The 27878-nt window shown below is 32.7% G+C and overlaps 5 protein-coding genes and 1 non-coding gene across 7 annotated transcripts; 3 read left to right on the top strand and 3 right to left on the bottom strand.

The window, feature by feature from the left end:
- The first annotated feature begins 4284 nt into the window (after positions 1-4284).
- Positions 4285-7089, top strand: LOC133783380 (heat shock cognate protein 80). The gene is made up of 3 exons (XM_062222993.1): positions 4285-4516; positions 4801-4942; positions 5034-7089. Exons 1-3 carry the CDS (start codon positions 4394-4396, stop codon positions 6866-6868), a joined length of 2100 nt encoding a protein of 699 aa, XP_062078977.1. The 5' UTR covers positions 4285-4393; the 3' UTR covers positions 6869-7089.
- Positions 7090-7638: 549 nt separating this feature from the next.
- LOC133783377 (calcineurin B-like protein 3) lies at positions 7639-10806 on the bottom strand. The gene is made up of 10 exons (XM_062222991.1): positions 10653-10806; positions 9815-9897; positions 9570-9724; positions 9061-9143; positions 8797-8856; positions 8604-8712; positions 8431-8483; positions 8255-8335; positions 8056-8168; positions 7639-7950 (listed from the first exon to the last, which is right to left on the bottom strand). The coding sequence occupies exons 3-10, from the start codon at positions 9691-9693 to the stop codon at positions 7893-7895; spliced, it is 681 nt and encodes a 226-aa protein (XP_062078975.1). The 5' UTR covers positions 9694-9724; positions 9815-9897; positions 10653-10806; the 3' UTR covers positions 7639-7892.
- A 1102-nt stretch (positions 10807-11908) lies between these two features.
- Positions 11909-16889, top strand: LOC133783376 (uncharacterized). Of its 2 annotated transcripts, XM_062222989.1 has the most exons (10): positions 11909-12108; positions 12253-12348; positions 12939-13066; positions 13282-14012; positions 14129-15378; positions 15758-15837; positions 15944-16033; positions 16120-16193; positions 16280-16481; positions 16598-16889. In XM_062222989.1, the coding sequence occupies exons 1-10, from the start codon at positions 12024-12026 to the stop codon at positions 16679-16681; spliced, it is 2820 nt and encodes a 939-aa protein (XP_062078973.1). In that variant the 5' UTR covers positions 11909-12023; the 3' UTR covers positions 16682-16889. The 2 variants fall into 2 exon arrangements, with proteins under 2 accessions (XP_062078973.1, XP_062078974.1); XM_062222990.1 differs by lacking the exon at positions 11909-12108 and having other exon boundaries at positions 12545-13066.
- Positions 16890-17160: 271 nt separating this feature from the next.
- LOC133783379 (protein YELLOW LEAF 1, choloroplastic-like) lies at positions 17161-19915 on the bottom strand. The gene is made up of 5 exons (XM_062222992.1): positions 19738-19915; positions 18679-18761; positions 18150-18361; positions 17854-17923; positions 17161-17616 (listed from the first exon to the last, which is right to left on the bottom strand). Exons 2-5 carry the CDS (start codon positions 18734-18736, stop codon positions 17420-17422), a joined length of 537 nt encoding a protein of 178 aa, XP_062078976.1. The 5' UTR covers positions 18737-18761; positions 19738-19915; the 3' UTR covers positions 17161-17419.
- A 158-nt stretch (positions 19916-20073) lies between these two features.
- Positions 20074-20145, top strand: TRNAD-GUC (transfer RNA aspartic acid (anticodon GUC)). Its single transcript has one exon. It is a non-coding gene; the product is annotated as a tRNA-Asp (tRNA).
- A 2842-nt stretch (positions 20146-22987) lies between these two features.
- LOC133783375 (farnesyl pyrophosphate synthase-like) lies at positions 22988-25970 on the bottom strand. The gene is made up of 12 exons (XM_062222988.1): positions 25751-25970; positions 25156-25180; positions 24922-25037; positions 24754-24840; positions 24547-24663; positions 24367-24455; positions 24231-24282; positions 23978-24073; positions 23785-23829; positions 23593-23682; positions 23424-23495; positions 22988-23337 (listed from the first exon to the last, which is right to left on the bottom strand). The coding sequence occupies exons 1-12, from the start codon at positions 25859-25861 to the stop codon at positions 23209-23211; spliced, it is 1029 nt and encodes a 342-aa protein (XP_062078972.1). The 5' UTR covers positions 25862-25970; the 3' UTR covers positions 22988-23208.
- Between the last annotated feature and the right edge of the window lie 1908 nt (positions 25971-27878).

Genomic DNA, 27878 nt, shown 5'->3' with positions numbered 1-27878 from the left:
TTTATAGTCAATTTTGGTTATTCAAAATTTATAATTGTATAATTTTACTATTGTAAAAAAAAATCATTAAACATAACTTGATTTTTTGAAGAGTTAGTTCAAATAAACTCTTAAAGATATCAACACTAATTATAGTTATTTATATAAAAGAAAGGACATAAATATTTACAATAGTAATACAAACAATTTAATATGTTTCTTTTCAAATCAAACTTTCCTCGTGAGGATGTCAATATTATAAATTGTATTCTTCATAGGTGTAAGATTCCTACCAAGGTAAAGATTTGATTAAGCCATGCATTTCATGAAATTTTAGTGGTTTGTATTAGTCTTTGCTAAAAGGGATGTCTTCTGCAAGGAAGAGACTAACGAGATGTTTGGTTGGGAGTAATGGAATGTAATAGAATAAAAATGAATAAATTTTCATTCTATTACTTTGTTTGGTTGCAGTTTAGCCAAAATCTAATGTAATTGTGTTTTCTACTATTTTGATGGAATGACTATTCCATTTAAAAATGAGAAGAATGATATAAGACTCACTCCTATGTATTTTAGAGTGATCTAACAAGAACGAGAGCTCCAATCCCTTGCCTATACAAAGAAGTTCAACCACCTCTTTATTTTAAATTGAAGCTTGAGGTCTAAACTTTTTATCTCTTCATTTGCTTGCCCTCTCCTTACAATTTCTCTCCATATTTACTACATAATTATTACACCAAACTCTTTGCTTGACTTTGTCATCATAGATCATTTGTGAGTTACCAAACCAATGCCAAACACTCATCTTACCCTAAATTACACCTCATACACATATACACATATATATGGTTGGAGAGGCCTAACATCTGCAATGGTGGCACCATTCAAGAGTGTCGAAAATCTCTACATTATCCAAAAATATATTATTTTAATTTATTTATATTTCACATCATTTTTGGCAACCTTACTTTTAAAAGTGCTCAAATTGTTAGCACTGTTCACGGGTGTCATCATGGTTTCGCACATCATTATTTAATATATTATTTATTTTAATTATAAATATTGTCCCACTTATTTTTAAAATTCATGTATTAATATAAATAAAATATTACATGAAATTTAAAAGCAACCCATTAAATAATATAATCATAATTAAAATAATACTAATTAAATTTTTTTAATCATAATTAAGCAATCTAACATAATTAAAAAAATACTGATTTCTCAAAAAATAAAATACTAATTATTCTTACTCTATCAGTTGGTACACGACACAATGTGTATATAATGAAATTATTTTTTTTATTAAAAAGATAGATTTGGCAACAGTGCTAAAAAAAAACTTGGCACCCTTGACTCTCCGATGGTTGGCACCCTTCAATAGTTGTCAAAAAAAAATGTCACATATCCAAGCAATCCTTTTGGCTCTCCCCATTGGAGATTCTATTAGTGAGATCAATATTTGACCTAATACTTTCTTATCATATTAAGAAAAAATCTTACACTAACACTAGTTATGGTAAACTTTCCCAAATTGAGGTGTGAGAATTTGAGTTGTGGGTGGAGATAGAATTCAAAGTAGTATATGTCATTGACTTAGATGGAAGATGATGATGATGATGATGATATATATGATGGTGACATTTATACTCTTATTATTATTATTATTTTATTTTTATATTTTTTACATCCAATTAGAGAGATGATTATAATTTTTTTTTAGAATCAATGGGGAACAAAGGGAAAAGGTTGTTGAAAGTGAAGTGTGACAAGGGTGGATTTTATTTTTTTGAATTAGACATGTTATAATTTTATTTGAAATTAACTAGTTAATGGAAGATAAAGGTAAATTTGTCCCTTTTTTTTTTACTAATTTCAATATATGTGGACTTTCTTTTTTATTATTTTGAAAAACAAATAGACATAATTAGAATTCGTTGTATCACAATGTTATAAAAAAAGTATTAGGGGGTTTGATATAAATTGTAATTGAATTTTTTTAATTCTAATTAAATAAATGTTTCATATAAAAGTTCTTGATGAATACACACACCTTAGAATCTCTTATTATAAGTTTAGTGTGGAATAGGTTTGGGACCAATAGTGTGTGAGGTGTAAATAAAGAAAAGATAATGAAGAATAAGACAACAAAGCAAAAGCTAAAGATTAAATTTGAGAGAAAAAAGAAAAAGCCAAAGCAAAAGGAATAACATAAATATATAGACATATGCAAATTAAATTGTAACTATATTGGCTTTTAGGATTTCAATTATGTGTTCAACTAAATAAGGTATCAATGTTCTTTTAGAGTGAAATAATCCAACCAATATATTTAAGGGAAAATACAAGTTTGGCTCTTGTATTTTTTTCAAATACGCGATCGGTCTTGTGTTTTGTTAAATGACAATTCGGACTATGTGTTTTACAAAATGGATCAAAATAATACCTTATACCCTATTTTGGTCAAAAAAATTCAAATATAATATTTCATTATCAGCTCTTCGATCACTTTTATTAACTTCTCTGAACTCATCGCATCACTAATGATCCGATAATTGATCTTATAATTGAAAATATTTTGACCAAAATCGAGTCTATGGTACTATTTTGATCAATTTTGTAAAACACACAATCCAGATTGTCATTGAACAAAACACAGAGGTCGATCACGTATTCAGAAAAAATACAGGGGCCAAAATTATATTTTCCCTATATTTAATATCAAAACTTGATTAATAAGAAGAAAAATAATTGAAGAAATAGAGTAAATAATAACATGCAATTGATTCTATTATGTGAAAGAACTAGTTTCACTAATAATTTTGGGCTACCTTTTTTCTTTTCTTTTATAAAATATAATTTAAAGTACATAAGTTATAATTTTAAGTATATAAATTGTGTCAAACATTATGTAACTTGATATGTTCTATTACTACACTACTTTTGCTAAGTAATATAATATAATCACTACCAATATTAGGATGTTGCTACAAAACATGAATGGATTTGTATGTTATTTAAACAGATTATATTCATTAACCAAACAAAATTTACTAATTTAATATTTATCAAGATATATTTATGTAACACACTAATTTTAAATATATTAAAATTCACTAATTAAAAATTGTAAAAAAAAATCACATATTAAAATATTTAATATTCTAAATATAAATACAAATTAATTAATTTAATTTTTCAGTACAAAATTAACTTATTTATTTAATTTGAGTTTTAATCATGAAAAAAGAAGACTATTTTGTAAAGTGACAATATATAATAGTCTATTTTCACCACTTATAGAATAAGTTACTAGTGAAGTTGGTGAATTTTTACTCTATCCTACATAAAACTTTTGTTTAAAAAAAGAAAGTAATATTTCATTTACTAATTAAAGTAAAATTAATTGTTTAAAAAAAATAAAGTAAACTTACTTAATTTATCTATTCTACAAAATTCTTCCCAAAAATAAAAAGTCACTATCGAACTATTTTTTTACCCTCTAAAAAAAAGAATTTTTTTCTTAAATACACTTTTTCTTTTACTATTTTACAGTTCTTATTTTTTTCTTTAAAAATTACCCACTCAAATTTTTAAAAATATAATTTTCAAAATTTCATAATTACGAAAATATTATTTTTAAGAAAAACAATTTGAAAAAAATTCAATGTATAAACTAAATATCAATAATAAAACCTAAAAACAATTTGAAAACAACACAAAAAACGAAAAAAGAGGAAACTGTAAAAATTTTCTTAAAATCGTATAATTGAAAAAAAAAATTTGAATGTAAAAACTTAATTTTTTAGCGAAAATTAGTATTTTATGTAATTTTTCTAAAAAAAACTAATATTATTTTTGAGATTTTTTCATAAATATGAAAAAAAATATGGCATAGTAATGATTTTTTACAAAAATATGACATAATAATAATTGTTTTACAAAAATATGGAAAAAAAATCCCACAGCAAAAATACAAATTTTAAAAAGCCATAAAATAATACTTATAAAAAAATTTAAATTTTATTAAAAAATGTAATTTTCACGTTATTTTTGTGGTTCAATTGGGCCAATTTTGAATCAAGGCCCATAAAAAGACACGTAAGGTTTGAAAAGAATTTTCTAAACATAGCTTTCTTTTTTGAAAGAAAGATTTTTCTAATTTCTGAGAAATTGTAGTAAAGACTGTTGAAGAATATTCAAACTATTAATAATTAAAATAAATAAATAAATATATATAAGCTTTTTAATTTAAAATTAGTTATAGAAGGATCTAGAAACCCTAACCATTTTCCATTATATATACTTCGCTTTCTCCACTCCCCCACTACCTCTCTCGCTCTAGCTCGTAATTCTTCGTATTCTTCTCCAAAAACCCTAGATCTAAGCTTTTCACAGAGGTTTAGGTTCAGCCATGGGAGACACCGAGACCTTTGCTTTCCAGGCTGAGATCAACCAGCTTCTCAGTTTGATCATCAACACTTTCTACAGCAACAAGGAGATCTTTCTTCGTGAGCTCGTCAGCAATGCTTCCGACGTACGTATTTTCTATCGTTTTCTCCGTTTTTTATATGATCCGATTATCTATTTGCTTATTCTGTATTGTTGTTCTTGTTGAGTATGATTTTCGTGTGTGTATTCATAGATTGGGATGGTTTTATTATGTATTGGTTGGTTTAGTATCTGAAGATTATGGAAATAATGATGATTAGGCTATGGAGATTGTTCCTTTAATTTTGATTTATGTATTTGTTAAGAGAAAAAAACCAAGCTTAATTGAGTGGGACGTTGTTTGATTAAATGTTGAATTTTTAATTACAGGCTCTTGACAAGATTCGATTCGAGAGTTTGACTGACAAGAGCAAGCTTGATGGTCAACCAGAGCTCTTTATCCATATTGTGCCTGACAAGACCAACAACACCCTGTCGATCATTGACAGTGGTATTGGAATGACCAAGGCTGGTATGTACTCTGAATTATGTCTGGTTGGTGTTTGTTTAAAGTACTGTGTTCAGTCTGTTATTAACTAGTTTGTGCATGTGGGTTTTTGCAGACTTGGTTAACAATCTTGGTACAATCGCAAGATCTGGTACCAAGGAGTTCATGGAGGCATTGGCTGCTGGTGCTGATGTTAGCATGATCGGGCAATTCGGTGTTGGGTTCTACTCAGCTTACCTTGTTGCTGAGAAGGTTATTGTGACCACCAAGCATAATGATGATGAGCAGTACGTGTGGGAGTCCCAAGCCGGTGGATCATTCACTGTTACCAGGGATACTTCTGGTGAAGTTCTTGGCAGGGGTACTAAGATCACCCTCCACCTTAAGGAAGACCAGCTTGAGTACTTGGAGGAGCGTAGGTTGAAGGACTTGATCAAGAAGCACTCTGAGTTCATTAGCTACCCAATTTCTCTCTGGGTTGAGAAGACCACCGAGAAGGAAATCTCTGATGATGAAGATGAGGAGGACAAGAAGGATGAGGAAGGAAAGGTTGAGGATGTTGACGAGGAAAAGGAGAAGGAAGAGAAAAAAAAGAAGAAAATTAAGGAAGTTTCACATGAGTGGTCTTTGGTTAACAAGCAAAAGCCAATCTGGATGCGGAAGCCTGAGGAGATTACCAAGGAAGAGTATGCTGCTTTCTACAAGAGTCTCACCAATGACTGGGAGGAGCATCTTTCTGTGAAGCATTTCTCAGTTGAGGGACAATTGGAGTTTAAGGCTATCCTCTTTGTTCCCAAGAGGGCACCTTTCGATCTCTTCGACACCAGGAAGAAGCCCAACAACATCAAGCTCTATGTCCGCAGAGTTTTCATCATGGACAACTGTGAGGAGATCATTCCCGAATACCTTAGCTTCGTCAAGGGTATTGTTGACTCCGAGGATCTTCCTTTGAACATCTCAAGAGAAATGTTGCAACAGAACAAGATTTTGAAGGTTATCCGTAAGAATTTGGTGAAGAAGTGCATTGAGATGTTCTTTGAGATCGCCGAGAACAAGGAGGACTACAACAAGTTCTACGAGTCCTTCTCCAAGAACCTCAAGCTCGGTATCCACGAGGATTCCCAGAACAAAACCAAGCTCGCTGAGTTGTTGAGATACCACTCAACCAAGAGCGGTGATGAGTTGACCAGTCTCAAGGACTACGTGACCAGAATGAAGGAGGGACAGAGCGATATCTACTACATCACTGGTGAGAGCAAGAAGGCTGTTGAGAACTCCCCATTCCTCGAGAAATTGAAGAAGAAGGGATATGAAGTTCTTTACATGGTTGACGCCATTGACGAGTACGCAGTTGGTCAGCTCAAGGAATTCGAGGGAAAGAAGCTTGTCTCAGCCACCAAGGAGGGATTGAAGCTTGAAGAGAACGAGGACGAGAAGGCAAAGAAGGAAGAACTCAAGGAGAAGTTCGAGGGTCTATGCAAGGTTATCAAGGATGTGTTGGGCGACAGAGTTGAGAAGGTTGTCGTCTCTGACCGTGTGGTGGACTCCCCTTGCTGTTTGGTGACCGGCGAGTACGGTTGGACCGCCAACATGGAGAGGATCATGAAAGCTCAAGCATTGAGGGACAACAGCATGGCTGGCTACATGTCAAGCAAGAAGACAATGGAGATCAACCCCGAAAACCCCATCATGGATGAGCTGAGGAAGAGGGCCGACGCCGACAAGAACGACAAGTCCGTCAAGGACCTTGTGCTCCTCCTCTTCGAGACCTCCCTCCTCACCTCCGGCTTCAGTCTCGACGACCCCAACACCTTCGGAAACAGAATCCACAGGATGCTCAAGCTCGGTTTGAGCATCGACGAGGACGCCGTCGAGGCTGATGCTGAGATGCCGCCGCTCGAGGATGCTGAAGCTGATGCCGAGGGCAGCAAGATGGAGGAAGTCGACTAAGCTTTGTCGCGGCCTGATTAACAAACCATGATTTTTAGAGTTTAAGTTTTCGTTATTATATAAGTAGTTTTTTTTTTCTGGGGCTTTTTTTGGTACTGTTGCCAACTTTGGTGGTGGGTTTTTTTATTATCCAGAGGTATTGTTTTGGACAAGTTATATTTTCCTTTTTTGTCTTTGCGATATTAAAACTATTTTAGATGAATTATCATATATTCTGATCAGTCTGCTTTTTTGTTTTACTTATAATTTGTTTTGCCTTGTTTATTCTATTTTTGCTTTAATAAGTTTTATTTATCTTTCTAATTATAAAAATGATAATTTTTTTCTAAAATTAGGAAGCCTTTAAAAATGTGCTCCCAAACAATTTAAACACCTCAACACTAATTCTATTTGAAAATATTGGAATGATCTTTTTTTAATTAGCATTTTGATTTTTGAACTTAGTTAGGTTTACATTAAGAATTTTAGGTAAGAAATTGAAGAACAATTCTGTCAAATGAAGAATGGAATTGATAAGTGTCCAGATGAGAAGTATTAACTTCTTTTTTTTTTATTGATTTTTAACGAAAAGATCATCTTTTTATATTTAGTAAGACATTCAAAATACTTGTTAAATTTTACAATCAAGTTCAGAAATCGCATAATTAGTTGAGAAAATTTCTAATATGTGGATTTTCACTTCAGTAGTTCTTACGTATTTACACACACACAGATATATATATATATATAATGAGATTCTCATAGAACCTTTTATTAAATTTATACTTGAATTAAATAAAATCAACAATAATGCATTAAAATTCCAAGCTAAAAAAATTTAAATCTGATGACAACTAGAGTCATATGAACAAATAAAATAAAAAAAGCACAAGCCAAATACCATACAAAAGAACAATAATAAAAATAATGCAAAAAAAATTGTTCCCAACTCCTTTACATATGAGAGCAAAATATGATGAGTCTAGAAACGTAGAAAACACAGCAGCAGAATGAACTGAAATTTGGATTTGAATGTTTTCCCACTTCAAGTATCGTCCACCTGTGAATGGAACACAAAGCTTGGGAATGTTGTGGTGATGTCTCTGCTCAAATCAACACAAAACACCAACATAAGATTAACACAAACACACACACACACAAGCAAAAGCAAAACCCGACTCCACTCGCGATCGAAAATGGAAGCTTACTTGAGGTACTGAAGTGTCATGTTTTTCAAGAGAGACGGGTGTCGAAGAACAAGACTTCTCCACTCTTCCTTGTCAATCCTCCCATCGTGTTTCGTATCAGCTTCCTCGAAAGTCTATAACAAACAACTCGCTAATAGTATTAGTCAATCGGTTTTCGCTGTGGAGCTGCAAATACAGGGAGATTGAGAAGGGTGGTTACCTTGTCGATTATACTTTCTATGACATCGTCTGAAAGATTCATGCCAGATTCTGCAAGAGTAGCCACTACCATTTGCTTCACCTGAAAATTAACATTTGAAATGTTCGGTTAATATTGTAAACGAAAAACTAGCAATGAGAAACAGAAAATAAGAGCACGAACCAATAGTTTTTTACCTCCTGCCTTTCGATGAAGCCTTGCTGCTTGAGATCATACAGCTGAAACGAGACTGTGACACGAAACAACAGAGTATGAAAATGTTTCAATTCTCATTCTCGTACCATATGATTATTCCATACCGAAACATGTAATAACAGATGGAAAATTCTATTCGTTCAAAAAAACGTACATTCAATCTTGTCATCGATCGGGGCGTTGGGATGAAAGACAGAGAGGGCACGGGCAAACTCTTCAAAACCTAGTATTCCATTGTGTTTTATGTCGAACAAGTCGAATACCTGAAATTTAAAAGTGATGAAATTATAGCAAGCAGCTTATGAAAGATATAAGTGATGAAACACAGTTAGACAAAGATATGATACCCGGTCGGCGAACAGGCTCTCTTTCTTATTTGTCTTGAACAAGGCCAGTTGAAACTCTTCCTACAACAGAGGTGTAAAGCAATCAAGTTAAAGACTATAGTATAAATAGAAGTACACTTTCATATTCTGAGTTTATGACAGAAAAATACTGTCTTTTATCACCTTTTATACAACAAACAATGGAGAGAGATTAATTAAGTTGAAGTCAAACACAGATTCATGCAGAGGATAAAAACTAGCTCAAAGAATAGAAAGATAACAAACCTTGTTGATTAATCCATCATCAATCACAGCACTACTGATCTTCTTAAAAAGTTCATAAAGTGCTTCAATTTCGCTTACGCTAACTGCATACAAGAAAGCCCCAATGTTCAATAGACAGGTTTTATAGTGTTCTATGAAAAGGTTGGATAGCAGCAGTAACTTTAAATTTAGTCATAGTCAGAAATAGGCAAAGAATTTCCAATGATTCCCTACTTTAAATTCTGTGTCTAAAATAAGCAAAGAATATTCATTGATTCCTACTTTTTTGTTGACCAAAAAAAAAAAAGCTCCTCACCTCACCTAACCCCAATATTATGTAGGTACTCAAAAAAAGTCAAACCTCAGAACTTGTAGGAGCAAACCACAAGACTGAACATTTGAGCTACCCTTCTTGGGTTCAATGATTTCTACTTTAAAATATAATAATTTAACAATGAAATGAATTATCAGCAAGCATCATAATATACTAAAAATTGCTAATCTGTTCAGGTCAGAATTCAGAATCATACACACTGTCTCTTCTGCTAGAACTGCAGGATCGTCTAGGCCTCTTGATTGGTTATACAAGTCGAGATCAAAGCACCGCAATACGGAAGCAAATAAATGCTTGAACCCATCTATGCACTGCAACATGATATTTTCTCTAAATCAAAACACTCCATATCTGTTCAAAGAAATAGACAAACAAGTGTTAGAAACTCGTAAACGTCTTGTGCTCGAAATGGCCATCAATGTATGAAAGCACTGAACAAACCTGTTAACCATTTCCTACTTCTGATATTAAGCTCAACTAGGAAAAGATTCTTCAAATGTTCAACCACCAAATCTTATTTGTCCCTGGAATTAAACACAATATGATAAAATTGTTCAATGTTGAAAGAACTTAAAATAAGAAAAAAGCAAATTTGGGTCATAAAAGATTGAACTATCCTCCTAGATGAAACAAACTAAGTACCAACATAACTTGTTTAAAGTCTAAAGCATTACTCTTATGAGAATTAAGTCGATTATTTTAATGTAAAGTATAAGCTTGTACTCCTAGATATGAACTAAGCAGATTGTTAGAACAATGTTAAAGAAGTAACATTGGGGGCTCAGCTACAAGCTGCCATAGTAACTAAACTGAACCATAATTCACACACCAAGATTACAGAAGAACTCCCCCATTTAAACTGTGAAGCAAAACTACATAAGATTCAAACTTTCACATACCCAGATAGTTTTTCACAACAAAAAAAATCAGATATGATAAGAAATCAAACCGAAAAAATCCCAGAAACCCACTTCGTACAAGCTTGAACAATTTCCAAACAGTTAAAGAACAAATCCCAAACCTACACTAGAATTATTCATAAACACACACCCATAACACCGAACCAAAAATCCACCGATTTTTCAAATCTGATGAAATGGGACAAAACCAGATCCAAGATCCCAATACAGAAAGCTAAAATCCCATTACAAAAAAAACAAAATTTGAGAGCAGATAAACGATCCAACGGTGCAAAAGGGAAATTCCCAGAAACAGTTGGAAAGCAAACCCAAAAGGGTCATCAAAGGATCATTATGAAAAAGAGGGAAAAGAAACTCACTTTTTTAATGCTATTGCCTTGAGAGAGAAAAAAAAGTGAATAGATAGTTGAGTCGAGTCGAGTTGGATGCAAAGGTTTTTGTGTGCTGACCGGTGGCTTTAACCAAAAATTCGGAAGATGACGAATCTGACAGACTAATATATATATATCAACTGTGATAGAGTTATGGTCCGGAATTTTAAATATATTAAATAATAATAATAATAATAATGAGAAAAACAATTATTATTATTATTATTTGTTTGAAAATAAAAAAAAATTAAAAAAATAGGAATTACATACTTCTAAGTTTTTCTCTCTATTTTTAGGTTATATGTATTGACTAATTTTAAAAAATTATTAGTTATGAAATCTCGCTCGAAAATTATTTTTTGGAAGTTTAAAAAATATCTAAAATTGAATCATTTGAACTAAAGTAACTATATAGCCCACATGTTAGGGGAAAAAAGTTATATCCCACATGGAATGTTGAGTTTAAAATTCAAATTCTGATCTTAATAAATTCTACTATTTTTATTAATAATTCTATTAATAAATGAATTTAATAAATTAATATTTTCAATACTGTTTTAAAATTTAGATATGAATATTATAATAAATGAAGAATCGCCTCACCGGTGGTATTATTTTGTATTTAAAATCCGTCAATGATTTTTTGTGGTATTATTTTGTATTTAAAATCCGTCAATGATTTTTTGTTTCGTGAATAATTTTTTGCGCGATTTTCTTTTATATTCGTGTATATTGAAGTTATTTAGAACACTATACAAATAATTTACAATATTTACAGTACTGCGTATCGAAAATTAGGTTCAAACATACTATTTTTCACACGCATAAAAAAAATTAGTTATGCGTGCAATCTTTAAATTGTAAGTTATTCAGAATTTTCTAAAAATTTACAGAATACTCTAAATAACTACTCCAGTATACACAATCACAAAAAAATTTCTTTTTGAAGCCCCTACCATAAAATTTCCTATAATAAAATATATAATATTGATTGTCAATTTATAACAAGGGTTGAATAATTTATAAATTTGTGATTATTATTACCCTTTAAAAGATATTTCATTTATTCTCTAAAAAATATTATTCTATTTATTTTATTGTATAAATTATGTAATCCTAAACTAAAATACTAAATTAATATTTATTAATTTGTCAAAAAAAAATTATTCCTTTTGTAAAAAAAATTCAAAAATAAATAATATGTATTTTCGACCCGTATATATATTTCCCCAAATAGAACTTAGACCAATCCTTCTTATTATACAGAGAACTGAATTGAAAACCCTAATTTGGGAATTCGAATTGAATTGAAGAACGAACAGGTAGCAGAAGACCACCAACTGCGAATTCATTCCATCCATGGGGAAGAGAAAAGAGCGTCGCCGCGCAGCTATGTCCAACACTGGCCGCAGAGTCAAGCTCGACCTCTTTGCGGAACCCTCTGGTAAATACATACATATATGATTGGTTTTCCATAATTATGGTTTCGTTAGTATTGTGTATAGTGTTTAAACCTATATGAATGAGAAATCCCTTTAAAGATTCAATATTTACTATTTTTGAATTTTGGATTTGGTTGGGTGAGCAGGGGACTTGGGTGGCTCCAATAATGCACATGATGGAGTTGGAGAGCATATAGATACGAAACATGGTGCTGGGTTACCCAATTCACCATCTTCTTCAGGTGGGTTCCGTGTCAGTTTTTCTACCAAAAAAAAGGGACTTTGTAGAGTGGGACATGTCACATATGTGCTCTCAACATTATGTTGGTGCTGAAATATGGAAACTATGTAGTACTACAAGGACACATTGTGTTATGTTGTTTTGCCACAAGAATTTTTGTTTTTCAGACTTGTTCTTCTACTTCTCTACTACTCTAGGGTGGCTTTGGCTATGGTCTTGAGTTGAGAATATACACTGCCAGATCGGGTCCCGGCCCTGCCACTGTGAATTTATGACCTTTTAGGCAGCATCAAAGCATTTTGGAGAATTCTGCAGAGAATTTTTTCTATCGGTTCGTATGTCTCTTGCTTTTATTTGATTTTGTTCGTGGCTGACTTCTTGTTTTCGTGTGTGACAGGTTGCTATGATGTGATGAGTAAATGCTGAAATCATTAATTTTCTTATTTTTTTATTTTAGAAATACTAGGAAGCTTTGGTTGTCCATGTTGTTTTGAATCTGTATCATGAACTCGATTGAATATGACACGAGTTCTTTATAGGTGTATATGGTCTGGATAGTTTCTGATTTGCTAGTGTTTCTTTTGTCTTCAGGCCCGCAACCGGAAAATCCACTGCTCTTACTCGGGCAGTATAGCGACGATGATGAACGGGAAGATGACTTGGATGAGAAACTTGGTGAAGCTGCTGTGGAAAGTTCTTTGGTTGAAAATAACAATGAGGTAATTTAGCAAATTTGACAAAAAGTTGGCTTAGTTTTCTCATTTGAGTTCAACAACAATTGTATTCTATATGGTGTAGTCTTTTGTTGACTTGTTTTTTTTTTTTACTAGAGATGAATTGTTGTAGTTGAATTTCAGTTCAATATGACTTATCTTCTACTTTGTCATTTTATGTGTTAATATCTCCCTCTTTCTCTCTCTCTTACAATAAACAGGTTAAGATTTTGAATGGAGAAGGTTGTGTAGATGTGGTTGCTAACAAACATGAATCAGATAAAACCTCTAGTTCTCTTGATATTAACCACAACCTTGACGATGCAAATAATAAAGAAAGTGATGATACAGCGTTGACTGCCTTAGGCAAGGGTGATACTGCCTCAACCGCCTTAGGCAATGACTTGGAAGTAGGACAGATCTTTGCCCCTGCCACATCTGACCTACAACAGAGTGGAGATGTTGGTTCTGGTTGGCAGATGGTACTGCATGAGGAAAGTAATCGGTACTATTATTGGAACACGACAACTGGAGAAACTTCATGGGAAATACCTGGAGTATTGGCTCTGGCATCTGAGTTGGTCAATAATCATGAATCTTCCACTACTAACGAGAGAGCAGAAAATGCTTTTGTTGATATGCAAGATCCCAGCTTGAGTACAGGTCCGACATTTGATGGTCTTTCAGCTCCAACACATATTGAAGGGTCACATCCGGTTGAGTGGAGTGTAGCGAAGAGTGAGGCTCAGAATGTTACAAATTGTGGTAATGACGCCGTCAAGGCTTCCTATGTCAATGCCACTTTAGGTGAAGGTAGTTCTATGAAAGATGTTTATGACAAGTTGGTATATGGTATGATGGACACTGAAGATCATGGGTCTGGAATGGACCTTTCTACTTCTCTTATTAAACGCAGTGAGTCTTTGATAGAGAAATTGAAGTCAATAAAAGGGTAAGCTTACCAACTATAGTTTCATCCATGCTTTGCATTTTTTTTTTTGTTCTTCAAAATTGTAATTTTTTTTTAATGAATTTTCATATTTTCTAATTGCTAAATATCATTTTCAGGTCTGATGGCCAAATGCAAAGTCTTGACCGCATCTCCAAGTATATTTTGGAAGTTGAGATTAGGCTTTCTGATTTTAAAGCTCTTTCATCTTTTGGCTCTTCTCTGCATCATTTTTGGGTACATTCTGATAGGCGGCTTAAACAACTCGAGGATTCTATTAGTGTTGAACTTTCCAATATAGGTTCAAATACACAGATTGATGACAAGATTCAAGAAAGCTCTGAAGCCGATAAAACTGAAAAAAGAAGACTGTCGCCTGAGACTTTTGATGTTTCTACAATGGTTACCACATCAACAATATCATCTAAAGATCACGATGCTACAAATGCCATTACTTGCTTACATGTAACTACTCCTACTGGTGAACAAGTAAATGGGGCAGCTTGTCCTGAAGAATTAAATTCGAAGCAAGGGTTGCTTGCTGCAGAAGAAGTCGACATGGATGTTGACATGGAGGTTGATGATGCTTCTGCATGCAATACTGCCATTGTCGATGCTTCAGGTGTTAAGGAGTCAGCTTTGCAATCAGTTCAGCAGCCCATTCAGCCTGCAGGGTACACATCTCTAGTCCCAGATGATGTATTTATTGTTCCACCTCCTCCAGATGAAGAGTGGATTCCCCCACCTCCACCAGATAACGAGCAAATTCCTCCACCCCCACCAGATGAGCCACCCGAGGCCATTTATCCTCCACCTCCATCATATCCAGAGACAGGGCCACCTCCATATGCAGAACAGTACAATATATCTTATCCAAATTCCAGTTTTGAATATTATGGGCATGCAGCTACAGAAGTCCCAAGCAATAACTTTTATGGACAGGCACCTGTCTATTATGATGCTGTTCCAAATACATATACTGAAACTCCTCAAATCCCAGCTGTTGCTTATTATGATTACGATTCAAGTGTTCCTCCTGCCCCTGGGGTTAGTAGTGTAGAGTCCTCTCAACTTCACAGGGAGCCTGCTCCGATTAGCTATGGAACTGTCGTTTCTAATCTTGTTGGTTCTGTGCATTCCTTAGTTGAAGCAGACGGCAATTCATTGCCATCTGCAAATGGGAGCAACAGTTCTGCTGTTGTTGGTGAGATTGATAGGGCACCTCTGGAGGTTCAATCTACTGCAGCCACTATCCAAGTTCCTTCCATTGTTTCTGCAAAAGAGAGCGATTCAGTTCCACCAGTTGAAGCAGTCCCTGCAACTACTGCCGTTTCTACTGTCACAACAGCTACTAAGGCTCAAGCTAAAGGTAAAGTTTCAGAAGCCTTATGTTACTTGGTAAAGTTTCAGAAGCCTTATGTTACTTGGTAGATTTGGTCCTTTTTTTATTGACCAACTTTTACAATCTTCACCTGTTGATTTCAATTTATTTTTACTTGCTTGCAATAATATAAATAAACAAATAGCAATCTTTTGTGTGTGAATTTAAGCCGAAAAGTCACAATTGCTATGTCAAGATATTGGCTTAAGATAATAGTGAGCATTAGCATTGCTTCACATGCGTTTCTGAATTGTATGCATGATCTGTGAAATTAATTTTCTTTACTATAAATGAGCTTTTTCTTCATGTGCTAGCTGATTTTATAAATACATGTTCACTTGCTCACATTTGGTTACCTTTTTGTCAGTTCCACGTGTTAAAAAGCGGTCAGTTGCTGTTGCCCCTTCATTGAGATCAAATAAGAAAGTTTCCAGTTTGGTAGACAAGGTATGAAATGTAGCTTATGTACTAATCAATTCATTCAGGTTGCATCTGCACTACCTTTACTGATATAAACTCTTTTTGTATAATATTATCATATTAATTTAACCAGTGGAAGGCAGCTAAAGAAGAGCTGCTTGAAGACGAGGAACCAGAAAATCCATATGAGATGCTAGAAAAGAAGAGACAAAGGGAAATAGAGGTCTGTTTTTAGATTTTTTTTTTAATTGTTTAAATTCAATGCAATGCTCTGCTACTTCTTTGTTTCTTATACTCTTTTAAATGCAGGAATGGAAGGCGCAACAGATTGCCAGTGGAGAGGCCAAAGATAATGCAAATTTTCAGCCGCTGGGTGGTGATTGGTACGAGTTCCTTCCTTGTGGTAGAGCTTGGACTCTCATATTGCAGATTTCTTTTTCTCTAATATTTGTATCATGTCATGGGACAGGAGGGAACGGGTGAAGCGAAGGAGAGCTCAACAAGCCAAAGAAGCTGCACGAAAAACACCAGAATCATGTAACGATGAAAACACCCTAGCAGTTGCCAAAGAAGCTACACGAAAAACACCAGAGCCGCTTAAAGATGAAATCAAGCAGCAGCCTGTAGTTAGTGAACTTTCAAGGGATGATGATCTTCCATCTGGGTGGCAGGTATTTTTACTTTTCTTGCTTATGTTACATATAACACATTTGAATACAATCAAACACCCTGTTTCATCGCTGATATATATATTTATATGATTTGGTTTTTTTTTTATTGATTGCAGGCATACTGGGACGAATCGTCGAAACAGGTTTATTATGGAAACCTTGTCACTTCAGAAACTACATGGATCAAACCAACGAAATAAGCCATTGTTGAATTTACTATAGCATAAAATTTTGGTTGTTTTACCCTTATTTTTTTTTTCCATTTTTCCCACTTGGCTCGTGTACATATTTTATTTTATGTCAAGGGGAAGTTCATATTGAGAACAGTGAAACTAAATATTTACCACCATTGAGAAGTAGGTTCTATCTCTTTTTGACCAATGAAAAAATCACACCTGTTTTCATATATATGATTGCTATCATAGTTCTTCTATAGTTGGATTTTCTTTCAGCCTCTTTTGCTAACATTATATGCTCATAGCTACATGTTTTCAGTAACCATAAAATAACCATGTTCTAGTCATAAAAAAATCACGTTGAGCAACAAAAATTGATGTAATTGTAGTAACTCAAACCGATAACAAAGTCTGAAGATAATTGTTATACTTTTCTAGTCTGAATATGGTTTGTACTTTGTACAATAGCAGCATTCAACAACTTTTTTGGACTCGTTACAAAATAGACCAATTTAAATGGAATAGCATTTAACTATTGATAGTTGGAACAAGTGCCAAAAAAATAGTAATTATTTCAAGGCTATATATAGTTCAAGTCTTCAAGATGGAAAGTGCATAGAATAATAACTAGACAAGATCGACACCCCCAAAACTTGTACCGATAATTTATAAGCCTAAGCTATCCATCGGTACAGATACAATAAAGCTGAAGTAGCACTTGAGCTTGAGCTAGAAATATCCACAAAAATAACAAAATCTCCCTCATCGTCTCCTGTCTTCTTGATATGGTCCCTCACTCTCTTTATCCTTCAAAAAGCCGAGGAAAAGAAGAAAACCGAAAAAGAAGAAACCACCAGACCAGTTGCCTCCACCGCCGCCACCCCCACCTCCGCCATCACCATCATCACGTGGTGGAAATCCAGTCCCACCATCATCGAGATCCGGCAACTTCTCCTTTGCTGAACATTGCAATGAGCAGTTAGATACGATTTAAATCAATCTCGGGGATTTCGAGAAAAACAGATGCAATGAAGAAAGAATCCGCATGCATGAAAATTCAACATTCAATACTATACAACTTCCCACCAAGTGTTCAAGCATGCAGTGTATCCCAACCAATTAATCATAGTAAATTTTTCTACTGAGTGCAAATAGCTAATAGCTAATTATAACTAAACACAGGCAATGACTATTACTTGGCATGTGAGTCATGGTTGGAGCTTGCCGTGTAACTGTTTGGGTTTGCTCCGCAGAACATCGAGCACTCTGTAAAAAATAAGCAGTTATCGTTGAGACATTTTTCCTTCTTGGAGATTATTCAGTAATAGAGGAACACAAAGAAAAAGTGTTTCTAATCCGTTAAAACAGAAACATTTTTAACTTCTCATGAGGAGGTCATGATATTCACGAGACCTAGGATTGAACATGGAACAGAGATCACCCTACAGTAAAGGAAGGAAGAAGAGAAAAGATATGAATTGCGAAAGCTTACATAAGCAGCAGCACATATGACAGAACTAGACTGCCTTCGAGTAGAAAGCATGGCTGATTTACTTGTCTTTGTAAACATTAACTTTGTCCCAGGCTGAACTGGTCCTAACTTATCACTCTTAACTTGTAAACATTTTGTAGCCAATGGTTGAAACCGGTAGCAGACTCTTCCTAAATCAGATTCCACAAGCTTACTTCGTCGCTTAAATCCCACTGTTCTTGCCGTGGCCATATACAAAAAAGTTTAACAGTTCAGTACAACAATAGTAATCAAATGCCAAAATTTAATGAAAAAGGCAAAGTTTATATCTACCATTCCAGAAATTTAAAGGAACCAATCAGTCAAACAGATCTCATGCCTAAAAGATTGACATTAAGGAATGCACTTAATCTCTAGATTTTTTTTAAACAAAAAATATATAAATTACAATTTTTTTTTTCTTTCTAGATAGGGACAATTGTACCATGGCAGTCAACCAGCTGAACCTTTATGTTTAGAAATAAACAAGCTAGCAGAAAAGTTCACAGACCTGGTGGTAATAGAGGCGGACTGATAACAGAGCTTGCAGTTGCAGTAATCATTGACATCTTAACGATGCTGTTGGAAAATGGTCTGAAAAAATATGATGCTTGTATTATAAAAATGACAATATGTTTAGGAAAATGAATAATAACAAAAAGTTGTGAATCGAAAAACCCAGTTCAAAATGAATAATTACAGCATTCTAAACCACATCCACAAGCATCAAAATAAGACTGACGCACGCAAACCATTCTTTCAGATTTTAGCCAACGAAAAAGATTACAGACCTATTTTGTCAGGTATTCAATCTTTAAGCTACAAAACTCAAACTATGAAGAGTTATTTGGAAGAAAATAGTGGTAAGAAGACCAGAACAATCTCTTTTATTCAATTTTGCATTGTTCCAATAAACCAAGAAAACAAAAAATAAACATATAATTAGTACTAAACAAATAATGAAATTACTAAAGTCATCAAAATTTAACAACAATATTTTCTAATTATGCCTAGTAGTTGAACTTAGAAGCCTAGAAACTTAAAGAAATATTTCTAACTCAAAGGCCTAAGAACTCCTCATTCTCATCATCCTTGACTAGGGTTTGTTAATTTGGGATTAATTAAACAATTTACAGGGCTAAAAGAGCCACCCCACTCTAATGATGACTATATATCATTATCACATGAAGCTAGAACAATCAAACACAACAACCCCACAAAAATAAAACCCCGAAGAGTCAAGGAAAATATGATATACAAGAAAGAAACGAAGCAAAATAATCCCAACTATAAGCAGAAATATAAGAGCTTTATCTTTTCTTTTCTTTTTTCAATATAGTAAAGATAGAAATGAAGATAAATGCAGCAACAAGCCATGAAAAACCTTAATTAAATCACAATTGGAAGGTGGGTTTTCCTGATTAAACCTAAATTGATGGAAATACGTTAAAAAAACCACGACTTTGTTCTATTTTTTCTCTCGTTTTCTCGGAAACCAAACGAAAATTTCAAATCATCAATTATACTTATTTTTCATAAAAAAAAAAAAACAGGGAACTATTCTACTCACCTTAGCTATGCGATTTTTGAGAGAAGAATGGAACACGCAGAGAACTAAGCCTAAACGCTTGAGCGAACGAGCGAGAGACTCCTGCTGCTGAGGATGCGCCAATGGTAGAGAAGGCGGTGATCGTTTTCACAACCCACCCACCCAGAGACGCCAAATACGACGCCGTTTTACATCATCCTTTCCTTCCCTCCCTCTTCCTCTACTCTTTGACTGGGCCGTAAGTGTAGTGATACTCCTGACCCGGCCCATTATAGTCCAGTCCTTTAATGGGCCTGTAGCCCATATAGACTAATCTAATTTATTTAAAAGTTAAATATGCAAGTTCATATCAACAAAGTCGTTGTAGTATAGTGGTAAGTATTCCCGCCTGTCACGCGGGTGACCCGGGTTCGATCCCCGGCAACGGCGAATTTTATTTTAATTTTTTTGTTTTTATCAAATCTTGAAGGTTCTAGCTTTAATAATTTCATTTATTTATATTAGTTATAGTATATATAATAGTGCAGCTCTTAATAGAGAAATTTCTCAGAAAAAGAAAGAAAGAGAAATTCAACCTTGCTAGAAAAACTTGGGCATAAATCTATATAACAATAAATATATATTTATATATATAAAGATAAATTTGTGAACATGTCTACTTTATTTTGTATTCTAGCATATATTTGATAATTTTTTACAAAATGATCTTTGACTATAATTCAATTACAGCAACAATAATGTCAGCAATATGAGCATATCAGCGATTACTAGCTCCTATGATTCGAATACACATCAATTTTTTGACTCCACTGTTATCTGCTACATTCAATTGGATTTGAGGTTGAATCATATTATTTTTTATTTGTTTTTTGCGAAGTGAAAAAAAAAAGTTGTTTGTCTAAATTTTTCAACTGATTATTTGAATCTAAATTTCGATTAGCTATCTAACATATGAGAGACTCTTTTGCAAAAAATATTAAAACTAGGTTAGAATGCAAAATAATTTTAAAAAATAAATCATTTTACCAAGAAACTCATATATAAATAATAATATATAATCACTTGAATATTCAATTCTCATGAATAAATTGTAATCAATTGACCAATGTTCAATTCTAAAAGTTTGGCAGCTTTGATAATTTTGATTTATTATAATCATAATAATTCAAATGACATATTTAATTGGTATTACTTTTTTCTTCCACTTTGAGGTGCATCAAACAAAATTATTAAGATGTTGCAATTATTAATAGAATAAAACATAACATGATAAATATATTTTCAAGATTAATTTGTGATGATATAACAAACTAAAAAATTGCAGACCAAGATAAAAATAAATTTATGAGAATAATTACTAGAAGAAGAACCGTATAATATCAGGTTCTTCACCCCTAATACATAACATTCATACATATACATAATTAAAAATTAAAAAAATTATACATATATATAAAAATAAATAAATATATATATTATATATTATATTAAACAGAAACAACAGTCATTTTTTTCCACGTGCATGACACCCTCTTCTTCTACTGTGCTTCAAGTGAGTCATCTATGGCGCCGGATTTACGAGCCAAATCGACGAGGTTAGAGCCAACCGAGCCACCGCGCTGCATGCCTGAGGTGCGGTGGTGGCGGCAACGGAATGAGCCGGCGTGTGTGGTGGGGGAGCAGAGGCAGTTCCACCTTGAACTAGAGGATTTGGTCACGGCCGGAGTTCTTGCTCTTGGTGACACCACAAGTATGTGAGTGTGTTTCTTCAAATCCTCTAAATTGATTTCTGGTAAGTTTAGCTTGTAATTGTTTATACTCATTTTCTTGTTCATCTTTGGTGATGCTGGTGTTCTTTGCTCCACATTTGCATCCATATTAATCACTTAATTACACAAATTAACTAATAAAAAAAGGTCATTATTGGAACATTGTTGTGTAAAACTATAACAAAAATATGTCACATTTCATAAAAATAATGTTTAAGGCCTCAAATTTTTGTTTTACTTTATGTATAAGGAAAAAGTAACCCTCAAAATAAAGAACTCGAAATGCTATTATACCTAAAGTCTTAGAAAATGTTAAGTCGAGCATGGTTTAATGTAGGACTTACAGTTACTCGTGAATCCTCGAGAAATAAAAAAATTTGCTTTCAAATTCAAGTTCACAAAAATCATAGCATAAAACTAAAAAAAATGAAAATATAGTTGAAATTTCTACCTTATTCTTGCATTACCTTGACCTTGATGAGACCTATAAACACTTATTCGAGTAAAAAAAATGAAATATCATCGAGAAAATTATCTTAACTCTAATAAGAATTATAAACGCCCTTAAATCTTAACAAATGTAAAAAAAATCATCAAAACTTCTATTATATCCTTGCACTAATGGCATAAGACTAAAAAAAAATCAGATTATCATCGAGACTTCTATCTTATTCTTACCCTAATCTTTTTTTGTTTTTCTTTTTTTTAAAGGAAATTCTTACCCTAATCCTAATGACTTACATGTGATAAAAAGCATAACATAAGGTATTATAATGCTATTGTATATCAAATCAAATAAATGAAAAACTAGTTAGGGAAATTGAAAGAAAGAGAAAGTGTACCTTAATGAGATTACAAAGGGTGGTATTTTGAAGCTTTGAAGAGTTTAAACAATAATGATGATGATCCAAAGGAAATGGTTGTGAGAGAAAAGAGCCTGGTTTAAGATTAAGTTTATTTAATTTTTCCTAACATTAAGGAATAGATCCAAAGGAAATATACCAACAAATTTAACCATTTTTTGTTTTACTGTTTCAAAATTTGTGGTTACTCCTACTCAGCAATTTGTGGCCATTAATTCTCATTCTTTGACTTGAAAAACTGAGTCTATTTCTGCTCCCTATTTTCTTAATTTTCTATTATTATGATTTTGTCCCTAAACAATTGAGAATTAATGTATTAAATTAATAGTCCTTTAGTTTTATAGTTTCTTATTAATGCAGTCTTCAATTGTTTTATTCAAGGGACTATCTTGAAATTTGCTAATAAGTTTAGGGATCATTAGCCTCAAATTTTATTTATTTTTGAGGAGTCATTAATATCAATTTTTAAAATGGAATAAAAGAGATTCATTTGCGGTTGGTTAGGGAACAAGAAAGTAGTTACACATTTCTAATTTATGCCATGAGAATTAGGAAATGGTAAAACAAATATTTTCTGAATTTCGGTAAATTTGAAAAAAAAAAAGAAAAAGTCAAATAAAAGAGAGGGAACACAGGATCAAAACTAATTTCTCTTTAGAAATTATTAGTTTCATCCAAAGAAAACACATATTATTACATTAAAATATCCACCACACTCAGCATAAGATGAACTAAGAATTCTTATGATTAACCAAAAACAATCACTAAAAATGACCCTTTTATTAAAAAGAGTGAAAGAAATGCTAATGCCCACACAAAGTTGATTGTTATCTCTTTAGTCCAAATCTCCATTTTCAACCTTACTTCTGCCTCTTGTAGATCTTAGCCAAGAAAGATTTGAGCACTGCCTGAACTTCTTCTTTCGGATGAGCTTCGATCGATTTTATAAGCTTTTGGTAACTAGCATTCTCGTAATCCGCAAACACGCCCTACAAATCCCAAAAATCGAAGTTAGAAGAGGGTTACTCCACGAGCTTTAAAAACATAGATCGAAAGAGAAACAGAGAGAATGAACCTCAAGATCAAGGGCCTTGTATAACTCTTTCACTTTTTTGACAGATGCTTCATCTCCCTTACCATAATGCTCCTGGAAAACACAGAATTCAGATGTGTATGCAAAAGTAACTAACGTTCCCTCGAGACATTTTCATATAAAAATTGAAAGGATGAACTTTATTGCTTACAAATAGCATCTTCTTTTGTTCCTCGGTAGCTATTTCGAGTGCTTTCACAACCAACCAAGAGCACTTGAAGTCTTCAATATCTGTACCAATCTGATAATCCAAAAGGGCATCAATGAAAACTGAAAAAAATTCCCAGTTGAATGAGGATAGTGCATTACAAACTTGACAAAAGAGTGTGGCTTTATAACATACCTTGCCAATTACATCTGGGTGGCCAAAACAATCCAAATAGTCATCCTACATAATATGTCATTGGTTTTTTTGTCAATAAAAATACAGTAAAATGTTCAGCAAGATTATCAGGATCAGTGGCCAAAAGATTTGGTCAATACATTTGCAACTATATTTCTCAAGAATATACAAATGAGGATATGTCTGCAATCACCTGTACTTGGAAATAGGTTCCCATTTCAATAAGAACGTTCTTCACATCAACATGGTTATCAAGATTTTCACCAGCCATCACCAATGCACAAGCAACCTGATCATAATTAGTGTCAGAGAACGATACATAAGCGCAGTTGATAGATTCTTACATGAAAAAGATTATCAAAACAAGCAGAACTATCAAAGACAAAGATGAAAACCAATCAAGGCAACATGCTTCATGAATGCATAAATCAACGGTTCTCTCTTACCGGAAGGTAGAATGAGTAGTAAGCAGTCTTGTACTGAACAATGCGATGGTGACTGCAAGACAACACCACAATCTTTAGGCACATCGAATATTTGAGTGAAAGTCTTGTAGTAATCACACATATCAATTTCACTTACAGTGGAATTGAGTATTTTGAAAGATCTTTCTCTCCTTCAATTGTGGTGATCAAATCAATCATTTGTCCCGAGGCTGTTTGGAATTCCACCTGTAGATTAACAAACCCTGTTACATGACTAAGATGACAAAGAAAAAGAAACCCTTTTGCTCTACTCAACTATCCATCAAACAAATCACACCTCATTAAACAAATCAAGAAGATCCACATAGTAGCTCTTCCCCTTGAAATGCTTCTTAAGAATTCTCGGAATATGGTTTCGAAGTAGAATGCCATCGTTTGCAGCAATCAATCCAACCTGTGATAAACGCAGAACACTTACACATGTTAGGATATTCACTCCATAGAAAACAAGAGAAAAACCCCATGAAAGGATGTAAAGTCACACCTTTGGTACTCTAAACCAGCAGGGTTGACCGCGACGTGTAACAGAGTTATCCATGATATCATCAAGAACCAAAAAATATGCTTGAAGCTACATAGAATTGAATGTTACAAAGTGTTAAAAGGGTATCCCAGTTAATGAATAAAAAGTACCAAAATGAAAGCTGCATACCCATTCAATACACCAACCAAGAGCAGAAGTTAGAAAAATTTCTTCTTCAGTTAGTTCCTTTCCTCCTTTAAGTAATTGGTAACTATCAATAACTGACAACCCACGATTAAGCTTACCTACCAACCAGAAAAAATCAATATGAATTTGTTAAAGAAGGTAAAATGTCACAGTTCATTACAATCATTCTCAACACAAACAGGTCAAAGGAAGTGAAAAAAGAGTTGCATTCCAAACCTCCTGGGACATTGTAATCCAGCATCTGCAAAGTAAAAAATGACACTCAATCAGGTCTTTTTATAAGGCTCAACTAAGTACAATAAAGAATCTTAAAGAAAGAACTACACAGAGAAATTGAACTTGGTCAAAGCATGATTCTTCAATGAACAAGATCACATAAAATCTGAGCATAGTCTCACTAATTGAAAGAAAATAAGTATAATGACACTCAATCAGGTCTTTTTAATAAGGTACAAGTCAGTACAATAGAGAATCTTAATGAAAAAACTAAAGAGAGAATATGATAATAATAACACAGTATTTAAACATGGTGAAGAGGATTCTTCAATGAACAAGATCAGATAAAATCTGAGCATAATATAACTAATTTAAAGAAAATAATTATAACCCACCAAAATTTTCAGCTAAAAGTCCAGATCTTTTAAGGAAATATGTTCTAGTTTCCACTTTTACATATAAAAAAAAAGTTTGAATTGAAAAGACCAAAACGAATCTGGTGAGAACTACACAAATCAGAACCCAAATTCCTTAAAATGGAGAAAACGAAAGCAATGTCAGTGAAAAGAGAAGAGAGTTAGAGAGATGGGAATACCCGTTCGACCCATTGGCGAGAATCATCGGTGAACTCGAAAGCAGGATCGTTGAGAAGCTCTGATTTCAAAATGGAGTAAACCTCCATGAATTTTGACCTTAAACCACTCATTTTTTGGCTGAACAAGAACTCAACAGAGGTGGGACTAATGGGTTGTACTTGTTCTGGTCTGTGATACTGAAAATCTATATATAAATGTATATATAGACAGATAGAGAGAGAGAGAGTCAGTGTAGAAGTGCTCTCTTTATAGTGCTCTCTTTATAGAGCTTTGGAGGCCACTTGTTTTGACCAATCATGCATTGTTTAAATCATCAACATTAGGGCTTCATTTACCATATAATTACAAATTTGCCATTTTTAAAATATATATATTTATAGGATAATTTTTTTTATAGGTTTTATAGGAGTTCACTTTAAGCCTTACCGGTGAGACTCTCAGTGTTCTCGACCCGTGAATCTTTTTTGTGCGATTTTTTTATGACCATGTATATTGTAGCTATTTAGAGCATCTGTAAATTTTCAGAAATTTCTGAATAGTTTACAGTACTAAAAACTAAATTCAAATATGTTATTGCACACGTAGCTATTTTTTCTTATACGCGTGGAAAACAACATATTTGAACCTAGTTTTAGGTATTGTAAACTATTCGGAATTTTCTAAAAATTTGCATGATGCTCTAAACAACTACAATATATACGGTCATAAAAAAATCGTGTCGAAAACTATTCACGGGTCGAGAAGAGCTACATCGGTAAGGCTTAAAGTGAAGTCCCTGTGTGAAAATTATCATATATATATAAAATATAATAATTGTTATTGCTATTATTTTTTCTTTAAAAAGCAGACAAATAGTGTTAAATTAAATGAGTTTCATATGTAAGAACATCTCATTATTTATTGTTATAATGTGAAAACAAAATAATTTTAATTAAAAATAAATGTTCTTTATTTTATTATATATTATTAGAGTAATGATTTATGTGTAATTCTAATGTTTGTATTTGTATGAGATTGACTACTAAAATGAAATTTAGTGGTTGAATAGATTAATTTAAAAAAAAAATATTTTAAAATTATATATATTAACTAATATTTACTATTAAGGAGAAAGAAAAAAGCTTAAATGGAAAAAAAAACTCATGTTATTGTTATAATTTTTCCTTTAAATAACAAACTAGACTCATCTAAACTCAGATGGAAAAAATTCATGTTATGTAAAAGACTCTTATTATTGTTATAATATGTATGACATGGAAAAATTAAACAAAGAAAAAAAAATTGAATAATCATATAAGACCACTTTTTTTTATTGCTCTTATATAAGAAATATATTATTTGATTTTAGCTAAATATTAGACTTGATTGTTAATTTAAGAAAACTTAGTAATTATATAATGTTTTACATTATTTATCAAAATTTACTACACATTAGCTTTTGGTCAATTTTATATGAATGTTTTATTTTTTTAATATCAAAATCGAAATTAATTTCAGTAGGTTTTGTAAAATAAAAGTTTTTATTATAATTTTATAGACTAAAAATGTTAATTTTTTGTATTTTGATATAATTAATATGACAAAAATAATATTATAATATATGATAAAAATGTAAGCTTGAATGGAAAATTACAAAGTTTAGAATAATAAAAAACAAAATCAAAGACTGAGGACAAAAAAGTAATATACCATCTATGTTGTTTGGCAAGCTTACACAATAAATGTAAACATATATATATATATATATATATAACCAATCAAAATTTTGTCAAATTTAAGAGGCTTGCCAAAATCTTTCTCATAAGTCAACACTCCAAATTTTACACCCAAAATAAATAATTTTCTTCTTAATAAAATGAAATAAAATAACCATACACACTACATGGTCAAAGGTATACACCTCTAAGTAATAATTATCTAATATAGAAAAATAAATAAATAAATGACACCTGGCAAAAAGCATAGATTTGATTGGCTCATACAATTTGCCGTCTATTTTACCAAATAATTTCTTCTTAACCTTAACAATGCCATTGAGTAAGATCCAAACTAAATTTTCCAAATTGAACAAAAACTAAAATAAAATAACAATTTAAAAAGGAAAAGAAAAGAGAATTGAATGAATTG

The sequence above is a fragment of the Humulus lupulus genome, chromosome 6, assembly GCF_963169125.1.
Source record: "Humulus lupulus chromosome 6, drHumLupu1.1, whole genome shotgun sequence".
In the NCBI taxonomy this organism is placed as follows: Eukaryota; Viridiplantae; Streptophyta; class Magnoliopsida; order Rosales; family Cannabaceae; genus Humulus; species Humulus lupulus.
This window is presented reverse-complemented; position numbering and strand designations above follow the sequence as displayed.

Bases quoted from the DNA above. Each gene is read 5' to 3' on its own strand.
- LOC133783380 (XM_062222993.1), top strand. From the start codon at position 4,394: ATGGGAGACACCGAGACCTTTGCTTTCCAGGCTGAGATCAACCAGCTT. The intron at 4,517-4,800 runs GTACGTATTTTC...TTTTAATTACAG, and splicing joins TCGTCAGCAATGCTTCCGAC to GCTCTTGACAAGATTCGATT. The intron at 4,943-5,033 runs GTATGTACTCTG...GGGTTTTTGCAG, and splicing joins TATTGGAATGACCAAGGCTG to ACTTGGTTAACAATCTTGGT.
- LOC133783377 (XM_062222991.1), bottom strand. From the start codon at position 9,693: ATGTTGCAGTGCATAGATGGGTTCAAGCATTTATTTGCTTCCGTATTG. The intron at 8,713-8,796 runs GTATCATATCTT...TTTAAATTTCAG, and splicing joins AGAGCCTGTTCGCCGACCGG to GTATTCGACTTGTTCGACAT. The intron at 7,951-8,055 runs GTAAGCTTCCAT...TGATTTGAGCAG, and splicing joins ATGACACTTCAGTACCTCAA to AGACATCACCACAACATTCC.
- LOC133783376 (XM_062222989.1), top strand. From the start codon at position 12,024: ATGGGGAAGAGAAAAGAGCGTCGCCGCGCAGCTATGTCCAACACTGGC. The intron at 13,067-13,281 runs GTAATTTAGCAA...TACAATAAACAG, and splicing joins TGGTTGAAAATAACAATGAG to GTTAAGATTTTGAATGGAGA. The intron at 16,034-16,119 runs GTCTGTTTTTAG...TTTTAAATGCAG, and splicing joins AGAGACAAAGGGAAATAGAG to GAATGGAAGGCGCAACAGAT.
- LOC133783379 (XM_062222992.1), bottom strand. From the start codon at position 18,736: ATGTCAATGATTACTGCAACTGCAAGCTCTGTTATCAGTCCGCCTCTA. The intron at 18,362-18,678 runs GTCTGTGAACTT...CGGCAAGAACAG, and splicing joins TCCGCCTCTATTACCACCAG to TGGGATTTAAGCGACGAAGT. The intron at 17,924-18,149 runs GTAAGCTTTCGC...TATTTTTTACAG, and splicing joins TCATATGTGCTGCTGCTTAT to AGTGCTCGATGTTCTGCGGA.
- LOC133783375 (XM_062222988.1), bottom strand. From the start codon at position 25,861: ATGAGTGGTTTAAGGTCAAAATTCATGGAGGTTTACTCCATTTTGAAA. The intron at 24,456-24,546 runs GTGTGATTTGTT...GTTAATCTACAG, and splicing joins TTCTTGATTTGTTTAATGAG to GTGGAATTCCAAACAGCCTC. The intron at 24,074-24,230 runs GTAAGAGAGAAC...AATTATGATCAG, and splicing joins ACTACTCATTCTACCTTCCG to GTTGCTTGTGCATTGGTGAT.